The sequence below is a fragment of the Podarcis tiliguerta genome (genome assembly GCF_965153285.1).
Source record: "Podarcis tiliguerta genome assembly, chromosome: 8".
NCBI classification, from domain to species: domain Eukaryota; kingdom Metazoa; phylum Chordata; class Lepidosauria; order Squamata; family Lacertidae; genus Podarcis; species Podarcis tiliguerta.
In genome coordinates this window covers 86,358,991-86,368,787 of record NC_139541.1, presented here as the reverse complement: position 1 = coordinate 86,368,787, position 9,797 = coordinate 86,358,991, and the positions used below count along the sequence as shown (strand labels likewise).

Sequence of the window (9,797 nt, the reverse complement as noted above, 5' to 3'; positions counted from 1 at the left end):
CATCTGATGCCATCTAGTGGCGAAATGTGGAACTGCAGGGCTGTTTCAACTGGGAGAACAATCACTCTTGCTGATGGCAGAGACAATTAACCACTGTTGGCAATGTTTGTTTCTTTTTTACAGGCAGAGCTGGAAGCCTACATTGTGCCAGGAATGAAGTGTTGTCTTTTATCTGTATCTGCTCTTGTAAAGGAGGGTTATAAGGTTTGCTTTGAAAATGATGTCTGTTCTATTTCCAGGGGTGGGAAACAACTGGTCAGTGTTGCATGTCAGAACAAGCTCTATGTTCTGGAGACACCTCTGGAGGGTGAGGGGGACACTGAGACAGCACAGGCGCAGTGTGCTAACGTTCCCACACATGATTCGTGTGCTCATTTGTGGCACAGGAGAATATCTCACAGCTGTTGGAAATATATCCGGAAGCTGCCAGAATGCACTGAGGGTTGCAAGATGAAAGGCATGTGATACGTTCTGGGATTGTAGGGCTTGCAAAAGAGCGACTGTAAAAAGGTGCAGTTATCTGAGATCGGAGAGGGTAACCACAAGGCCTTTTGAGCTTGGGCATACAGACCTTTGTGGACCCATGCCAGTGCCGAGTCTGGGCAGAGCCAGGTATGCGCTCATGCTGTCAGATGATTTTTCGAGAAACGGCTGGATCTTCTTGCTGAAACACAAAAGCGAGGCAGCGCGCTGATCAAAGACTGGGTTGAAGCAGTGGAACTACAGTTTTCCACCAAGGTACAGAGCTTTCAGAGTGACTGAGGCAGAGAGTTCACCGGGTCTGCTCTGCAGAGTTTCTTCCGCCAGAAGGGGATACGTCACAGGTTGACGGTTGCTTTTTCTCCTCAGGGGAATGGCGTAGCGGAGCGCAAGAACAGAACGCTTGCAGACGCAGCTGACGCTCTACTGTTTGACACTGGTTTGCCTCAGCGCTTTTGGGCCGAAGCTTGCAAAGAGAGCTCAAGTTTTACATATTAGCACAGGCGTCCATCGGCACAGGGAGAAGCATGCCGGGCGCCATTATATCTCAGCAGTTCTCCCCTGTATGAATTCTTAGATGGGAAGTGAGTGTGGCACCATTAATGAATCCCTTTCCACATTCCAAGCACTGATACGGTTTCTCCCCTGTATGAATTCTTTCATGGGAAGTGAAACTGCGGTTTTGACTGAAGCTCTTTCCACATTCCATGCACTGATAGGGTTTTTCCCCTGTATGAATTCTTTGATGGGAAGTGAGATGGGCATTCCGATTGAAGCTCTTTCCACATTCCATGCACTGATAGGGTTTTTCCCCTGTATGAATTCTTTGATGGGAAGTGAAACTGTGCTTTCTAATGAAACTCTTTCCACATTCCACGCACTGATAGGGTTTTTCCCCTGTATGAATTCTTTGATGGGCAGTGAGATGGGAGCCCTGACTGAAGCTCTTTCCACATTCCATGCACTGATATGGTTGCTCCCCTGTATGAATTCTACGGTGAGCAGTGAGACTGTACCTGTGACTGAAGCTCTTTCCACATTCTACGCACTGAAAGGGTTTCTCCCCTGTATGAATTCTACGATGGGAAGTGAAACTACGGTTTTGACTGAAGCTCTTTCCACATTCCATGCACTGATAGGGTTTTTCCCCTGTATGAATTCTACGATGGGAAGTGAGATCGTGGCTGTGACTGAAGCTCTTTCCACATTCCATGCACTGATAGGGTTTCTCCCCTGTATGAATTCTACGATGGGAAGTGAGATTGTGCTTGTGACTGAAGCTCTTTCCACACTCCAGACAGTGATATGGTTTCTCCCCTGTATGAATTCTACGATGGGAAGTGAGATTGTGGCTGTGAGTGAAGCTCTTTCCACATTCCAAGCAGCGATATGGTTTCTCCCCAGTATGAATCCTTTGATGGAACGTGAAACTGCGGTTTTGACTGAAGCTCTTTCCACATTCCACGCACTGATAGGGTTTCTCCCCTGTATGAATCCTTTGATGGGAAGTGAGATGGGCCCTCTGATTGAAGCTCTTTCCACATTCCAAGCACTGAAAGGGTTTCTCCCCTGTATGAATCCTTTGATGGGAAGTGAGCTTGGCCCTGTAATTGAAACTCTTTCCACATTCCACACACGGATAGGGTTTCTCCCCTGTATGAATCCTTTGATGGGAAGACAGCTTGGCCCTCTGATTGAAGCTTTTTCCACATTCCAAGCACTGATACGGTTTCTCCCCTGTATGAATTCTTTGATGGGAAGTGAGATGGGCATTCCGATTGAAGCTCTTTCCACATTCCATGCACTGATAGGGTTTTTCTCCTGTATGAATTCTTTGATGGGCAGTGAGATGGGAGCCCTGACTGAAGCTCTTTCCACATTCCATGCACTGGTATGGTTGCTCCCCTGTATGAATTCTACGGTGGGCAGTGAGACTGTACCTGTGACTGAAGCTCTTTCCACATTCCAAGCACTGAAAGGGTTTCTCCCCTGTATGAATTCTTTGATGGGAGGTGAGTGAGGAGCTATCAGTGAAGCTCTTTCCACATTCCATGCACTGATAGGGTTTCTCTCCTTTATGAATTCTACGATGGGAAGTGAGATCGTGGCTGTGACTGAAGCTCTTTCCACACTCCAAGCACTGATATGGTTTCTCCCCTGTATGAATTCTACGATGGGAAGTGAGATTGTGCTTGTGACTGAAGCTCTTTCCACACTCCAAGCAGTTATATGGTTTCTCCCCTGTATGAATTCTACGATGGGAAGTGAGATGGGCACTCCGAGTGAAGTTCTTTCCACACTCCAAGCAGTGATATTGTTTCTTCTCAAGGGGATTTCTTTGATGGGAAGTGGAATGGGAGCTCTGACTGAAGCTCTCGCCACAGACTGAATACTGATATGGCTCCTCCACTGTGTGGATATCGTTGTGGTCTCCCTTGTTCTTCATTTCCAATTCATCCCCACCTGAAACTAAGACGCAAACAGATTAGAGTCTCGGGAAGAAGTGCAGCCCCAAATTATGAAACAATGCTAATTAATGCTTGTGACAGAGAAAGAACTGAAGGGATTTAGATGTTATAATATTCCTTTTGTTATGTATAGTTTCGTATACAAATCAAGTTGAATATTAGATGTTTTCTCTCTCAGGTTTTTAAAAGTACAGCTTAACCCAGTAACATCATTTTGTTCAAATTTAAATATGGATCTGTACTATCCATAAATAAAATGTGCTTTTATTATTATTTAAAGGTGGCCAAAGCAGGAAAGTTCCCTGTCCAAAATTAAGATATACAGTGGTACCTCGGGTTACATACGCTTCAGGTTACATACGCTTCAGGTTACAGACTCTGCTAAACCAGAAAGAATGCTTTAATTTAGGAACTTTGCTTCAGGATAATAACAGAAATCATGCCCCGGCGGCGTGGTGGCAGCAGGAGACCCCATTAGCTAAAGTGGTGCTTCAGGTTAAAAACAGTTTCATGTTAAGAAAGGACCTCCGGAACGAATTAAGTACTTAACCCGAGGTACCACTGTATTCAATATGCTAAGTTGTTCAATATGCCGTAATAAATCTAAACAAATTTTAAGAGCTTGAGAAATATTTGGGAACATTGACTCTGGACTGACTTGGTCATAGTCAGCTACCTTGTGGTAGGGGAATGAACTTCTGTGTGCTGAAAAACACATTTTGTATATTGAACAAATGTGTGTAGCAGCTGCCAAATTTAAATTTCTTTAGTGGCTAAAAATTTAATGATGATGTGCATCACCTTAAAATTTAATGATGATGTGCAGAAACTTGTCATATCACTATTATTAGTAGTAGTATTAGTATTAAAGTTTCCTTACAGTGGTACCACAGGTTACAGACGCTTCAGGTTACAGACTCCGCTAACCTAGAAATAGCACCTCGGCTTAAGAACTTTGCTTCAGGATGAGAACAGAAATCCTGCTCTGGCAGCGCAGCGGCAGCAGGAGGCCCCATTAGCTAAAGTGGTGCTTCAGGTTAAGAACAGACCTCCAGAACGAATTAAGTTCTTAACCCGAAGTACCACTGCACTTAAATGTTACATTATTGTGAGAAGTTACAGGGGACGAGGCAGGGGGCCTTCTCGGTAGGGGCACCCACCCTGTGGAACGCCCTCCCATCAGATGTCAAGGAAATAACTATGCAACTTTTAGAGGCCTTCTGAAGGCACCTCTGTATTGGGACGCTTTTCATGTTTGATGTTTTATTATGTTTTTCTATTTGTTGGAAGTTGCCCAGAGTGGCTGGGGCCACCCAGTCAGATGGGCAGGGTAAAAATAATAAAATTATCATTATTGTTACTACAGGGTCCAGTGCCTGAGACTCAAAAAGCCTGGCTCTGTTTTGGGATGGAGTTTGTTTGGTTCAGTCGTGGAATCTGTGCCATCTCCAATGTCAAGCGACTCTCTGGTCAACCAGAGAGAGACAGAAGCAAGAACAAAAGCAGGAAACTTGACTGAAGCTACTTCAACATCCCAAATTACTCTGAATCCTACATTTAAGAAGGCCTGGGCAGTTCAGACAGCCTGATTGTGGTTTTAAACGGCAGAACTGAAAGAAGAATATTCACAGGGAAAACAATCAATAGCCATCCCTCCAAGGTTTGCTGTGGGAGTGTTAACATCCCAGGTGCTGTGGGTGGCGCTGTTGAGCCCCATCGAAATATCAGAGGTTCGTCACATAGAGAGATGTCTTGAATTACAAAACAGATAGGATGATCCAATAGGGAGCCTTACCGAGAGAGTCCAAGATCCCACGATTCTCCTCCATGACTTCCTTATGGAGAGCTCTCTGGTCAGGATCCAGCAACGCCCACTCCTCGTCTGTGAAATGGACAGCCACATCTTCAAAGCAGACTGGACCCTAACAGAACAGGAAAAAGGCTGCCCTCTTAGAGAACATTCAGGTGGCTCTGTTCTTTTCTACAGCGGCCAGACCCCTCTCTGCCTTCCTCATCCCTCTCTCCTGCTGCAGCTTCTGCCTCGGAGGCTGGGCTGCTCTCTGCCACAGACTCCCTCTGCTCCCTGAGCCCTCTTCCCTCTCCAGCTTCAGACCCCTCCACCTCCTCCCAGTCGGCTCCCTCTTCTCTGGCTCCTCCCACCATTCCTCTGCATCCAGCCAGTCTGCATCCAAGCAGTCCTTCCCCACAAGGCTCCTTCCCCCTACCTGATCTGGGTCCACAGCCGCTGCCTCCCCTCCACCACCATGAAAAGATGAAGGAGCAGGTCTTGGTGGCATCATTCCGTCACCTGGGAGAGACCAAGGTAAGTGGAAACCGTGAGCGCCTGCTTCTCTCAGAGGTGAAACAGTGCATCTCTAAGTACAGATGGGGCTTGTCCAAGTCTCCCCTGCTAGCTTCCGGTTCCGCTCTGCTTTAATGGAGGCAGCGGGAGATCGTTGGCAAAGGAAAAACAAGGATGACTGAGGGTAATTCTCCCTGCAAGTTTCCCCCAGGGACAGGGGGGAATGGGCTTCACTCCCAGTTTGTCTCGGTACCAGGTTCCGGCTCCGGCATGGATTGCGGGAGGCAGGGAGGCGCCGAGTGCAAAAGCCCTTCATCTGCCGAAAACCCTCCTTTGCCGCCACTAAGAAGGAGAGGTTCTCCTGTCAATCAGAGCTCAATTTGGACTAATGTACAGGCATTGCTGGAAGAGAGATCATAAACTGCGGAACTGAACCAGCTGCAGTAAAAGTCTTCCCAGCTGAGTACATTTGGACATTTGTACCAATTTCATATAATAGCAAAAATACATCTCCACCCCTCTGAGCTCCAGGTGTCTTCCCCCAAAAGATGTAAAGAACCCCAAGATTAGTTTCAAAACCAAGGGAATGTGACAAAACGGGGGCGAAAACACTCCTTCCTCCTTACCCAGAGGCCTCACTCTGGCGTCCAACGGAGTCTTCTCTGCCTCAGAAGAATCAAGACCCATTTCTGCCAAAAGATCCTTCCTCTGAAAGAGCAACAAGGATTCAAAACAGAGAATGGGGAGAAGGGTTAGAGAAGGAATGGCAGAGGAAAGCGCCTTCGGGGACAGAGGTGAAAGCTGTTTCCTGCTTCTGCTAGACTGGTGTCTGGGACTGGCTGCCAGGACCATGAAACATTGGTCCTCAAGGATCTTCACTGGCTCCCAGAACGTTTCCCAGCACAATTCAAAGCCCTAAACGGCCTCAAAGGCCCAGTATACTCAGAGGAGCGTCTCCATGAACTGAGGTCCAGTTCCGAGGGTCTTCTGCTGATTCCCTCACTGTGATAAGTGAAGTTACAGGGAACCAGGCAGAAGACCTTCTCCACAGTGGCCCCCACCCTGGGGAATGCCCTCCCATCAGGTGATAAGGAGATAAGAAAATGCATAACTTTTAGAAGACATCTGATGCCAACTTATGCTTTTATATGTGCTGGAAGGCACCCAGCCACATGAGTGTGGTATTAATAATAATAATAAGAAGAAGAAGATCTGTTCCTCGATGCTTTCCAAAAAAGGATGGGCCATTAGGAAATGATTTGGGAATACTCTCCCTCCTCTTTGGAGCCCCTTGGGAGTATCCAGAGGAAAAAGTCTCTCTCACCTGCTGCTCTGCCTGCTTCCTCTCATCTGCCTGACTCAGGAGGAAACCTTCGGCCAGGGCCACCGCCTGGGAACTGGTCTCCGCTCCACATTCCCTCACCCAGCTCTCCATCTCCGGAGGAAGGACAGCCAGGAACTGCTCCAAGATCACCAGGTCCAACATCTGAGCTTTCGTATATCTTTCTGGCTTCAACCATTGATGGCAAAGGTGGTAGAGTCGGCTGCAAACCTCTCGGGGTCCTTTGGCCTCCTGATAGCAGACCTGCCTGAGCTGCTGGCTCTGCACCTCTGAGCAAAGGGTGTCCTCCTCACCTGGGTTCTTCTGCACAGAGTTTTCCCAGAACTCCCCACTGCTCCCCGTTTCCATGGCATGGCCTCTTCCTACTTCAGCGCCAGCTGAGTCTTGCCCATCCATCTGGGCTCTCCGGAAGTCTCCAAGAGATTGGAAGGAGCCCCTTGGTCCTCTGCCAAGTTCTGTGTGTCCTAATGCAAGCTGCAGCAAATCCTATGAATCAAACACACTATTCTATTGTAAGATCAATACACAGCCAAGAGAAGAAGAATGTTCCCTGAGAAGCATGGATGAGTCTTCGTAGGAACCAGGGCTCGATTGCCACCGTCCCTGTTGTTGTTGTTCTTTAGTCATTTAGTCGTGTCCGCCTCTTCGTGACCCCCTGGACCAGAGCACACCAGGCACTCCTGTCATTCACTGCCTCCTGCAGTTTAGTCAAACAAATAAAGAATTAGGGAGGGGAAATGCCCTACATACAGAGTTTCATGAATAGAGAGAGAAGCTAAAGCGTCTGCAAGGAGGACGGTTTGTAAGCAGAGGTATTACTGTACTTCTCCTTCATGGTCTTTCCCTCCTAATATCCTTCTTCCTCATAATAATGTCCCCCTTAATCTCCTTCTCCCTCATGTCCCTCTTAATCTCCTTCTCCTTCATGTCCCTCTTAATACACTTCTCCCTCATAATAATGTCCCTCTTAATATCCTTCTCCCTCATAATAATGTCCCTCTTAATATCCTTCTCCCTCATAATAATGTCCCTCTTAATATCCTTCTCCCTCATGTCCCTCTTAATATACTTCTCCCTTATAATAATGTCCCTCTTAATATCCTTCTCCCTCATGTCCCTCTTAATATACTTCTCCCTCATAATAATGTCCCTCTTAATATCCTTCTCCCTCATAATAATGTCCCTCTTAATCTCCTTCTCCCTCATAATAATGTCCCCCTTAATATCCTTCTCCCTCATAATAATGTCCCTCTTAATTCACTTCTCCCTCTTAATAATGTCCCTCTTAATGTCCTTCTCCCTCATGTCCCTCTTAATATACTTCTCCCTCATGTCCCTCTTAATATCCTTCTCCCTCATAATAATGTCCCTCTTAATTCACTTCTCCCTCTTAATAATGTCCCTCTTAATGTCCTTCTCCCTCATGTCCCTCTTAATATACTTCTCCCTCATGTCCCTCTTAATATCCTTCTCCCTCATAATAATGTCCCTCTTAATCTCCTTCTCCCTCATGTCCCTCTTAATCTCCTTCTCCCTCATAATAATGTCCCTCTTAATCTCCTTCTCCCTCACAATAATGTCCCTCTTAATCTCCTTCTCCCTCACAATAATGTCCCTCTTAATATCCTTCTCCCTCACAATAATGTCCCTCTTAATGCACTTCTCCCTCATAATAATGTCCCTCTTAATCTCCTTCTCCTTCATGTCCCTCTTAATTCACTTCTCCCTCACAATAATGTCCCTCTTAATCTCCCTCATGTCCCTCCGAATGTCCTTCTCCCTCCTCCCTGTCTTCCAGTCCCGCCTCCCTGGCCTGAGATCCCTCTGCCTCCCTCCCGGACCCCCCAGCCTCTCTTCCCTCCCCTTCCCGCCTCCCCCCGGGGCAGGGAGTTCCCCAGGCTTCCCCCGAGAGGAGACCCACCACAGCCCGGCAGGCGAAGGCCAGGCCGGAAGGGACGTCAGAGGGGAGGAGGCGGAGGAGGAGCGGCCCGCCTTCCTTTCCTGTCCTCTCTAGGAAGCCAGCTCGGCGCCCCTTAACCCTTCTCTCTCCCTGCCGAGGAGCCCGGGGCGTCGCGCAGGCGCAGAGCTGCTCCTCCCGGGGGGGGGGCAGGGAGGAAGCCGGACCCCCAACCCGGGCCTGGGCGCGTGTGCGTGTGAAGGGGGAACCCGTGTCCGGGAGGAGGAGCCCGTCTCTCTGCCCGGGGCTGCGAAGGGGCGTCTGGGCGGGGGAGAGGGGGGTCTTGGGGGGCAGATGGGGGACCCGGGGGTGTCTCTTCTGGGGGGGGCGAGTCTCTCTTGGGGGCTGCGGGGCAGAGAGCCCTGTCCCAGCAAGAGGGGGTCCGGGGGGGGGCTGAGGGAGCAGCTGGAGGGGGAGACGTGGCTGGGGGGGGGGCATTTTGTGTTGTCCCACCTGCTGCTTTGGGTCTGTATTTCAGCCATAAATATCATAGAATCCTAGAGTTGGAAGAGACCACAAGGGCCATCGAGTCCAACCCCCTGCCAAGCAGGAAACACCATCAGAGCACTCCTGACATATGGTTGTCAAGCCTCTGCTTAAAGACCTCCAAAGAAGGAGACTCCACCACACTCCCTGGCAGCAAATTCCACTGTCAAACAGCTCTTACTGTCAGGAAGTTCTTCCTAATGTTTAGGTGGAATCTTCTTTCTTGTAGTTTGGATCCATTGCTCCGTGTCCGCTTCTCTGGAGCAGCAGAAAACAACCTTTGTTCTTATGCTATGTTCTTCTCTGTTAGTGACGTCGCCTTGGAAGCAGCACAGGAGCAGCCGAGGGGATTTTCCTAGGAAGCCTTTGATTCCCCCTCCGGTGACATTGTGTGTTCTGAACACGCTGGCATTCTTATACCCCCCAATTCCTGCATTCAGTAAGTCTTAGAATTTGGCTTGGACTTGGGATGCCAGACCTGTCTTTATTACGCTGTGTGCTAGACACTTCCAATCCTCTGGAATCAGCTCCTTCAACCAGGCAAGCTTGCCATGAAGTGAGAGGCTGGGGTCATGGGCTGTTCAGAGAACAAAGGGACTCGGTAGGAGAGGCAAAGGTGAGAGGGCCCTCTTCTTCCGCAGGTGAAGGAAGGCGAGCTGCAGAGCTTAGGAGTTATGGGATGGAGAAGCGGAGCAGCAGGCAGAGCAGGATGGTTGAGGTTTGTTTGAATCCACAGCTGCGGCTCTGGGAGAAACGAGAACC

At 48.6% G+C, this 9,797-nt stretch overlaps 1 protein-coding gene across 1 annotated transcript in view; it reads right to left on the bottom strand.

Annotated features, from left to right (window-relative positions):
- Positions 1-8,823, bottom strand: part of LOC310684215 (uncharacterized protein) — a 43,967-nt gene extending 35,144 nt beyond the window's left edge. The window contains exons 1-6 of the mRNA XM_083454888.1: positions 8,514-8,823; positions 6,575-7,078; positions 5,877-5,958; positions 5,174-5,256; positions 4,744-4,870; positions 1,110-2,949 (exon numbers count right to left, since the gene is read on the bottom strand). Of these exons, the coding sequence (XP_083311014.1) occupies positions 1,110-2,949; positions 4,744-4,870; positions 5,174-5,256; positions 5,877-5,958; positions 6,575-6,988 (2,546 nt within the window). The 5' untranslated portion in view covers positions 6,989-7,078; positions 8,514-8,823. The remainder of the gene's footprint in view (positions 1-1,109; positions 2,950-4,743; positions 4,871-5,173; positions 5,257-5,876; positions 5,959-6,574; positions 7,079-8,513) is intronic.
- Between the last annotated feature and the right edge of the window lie 974 nt (positions 8,824-9,797).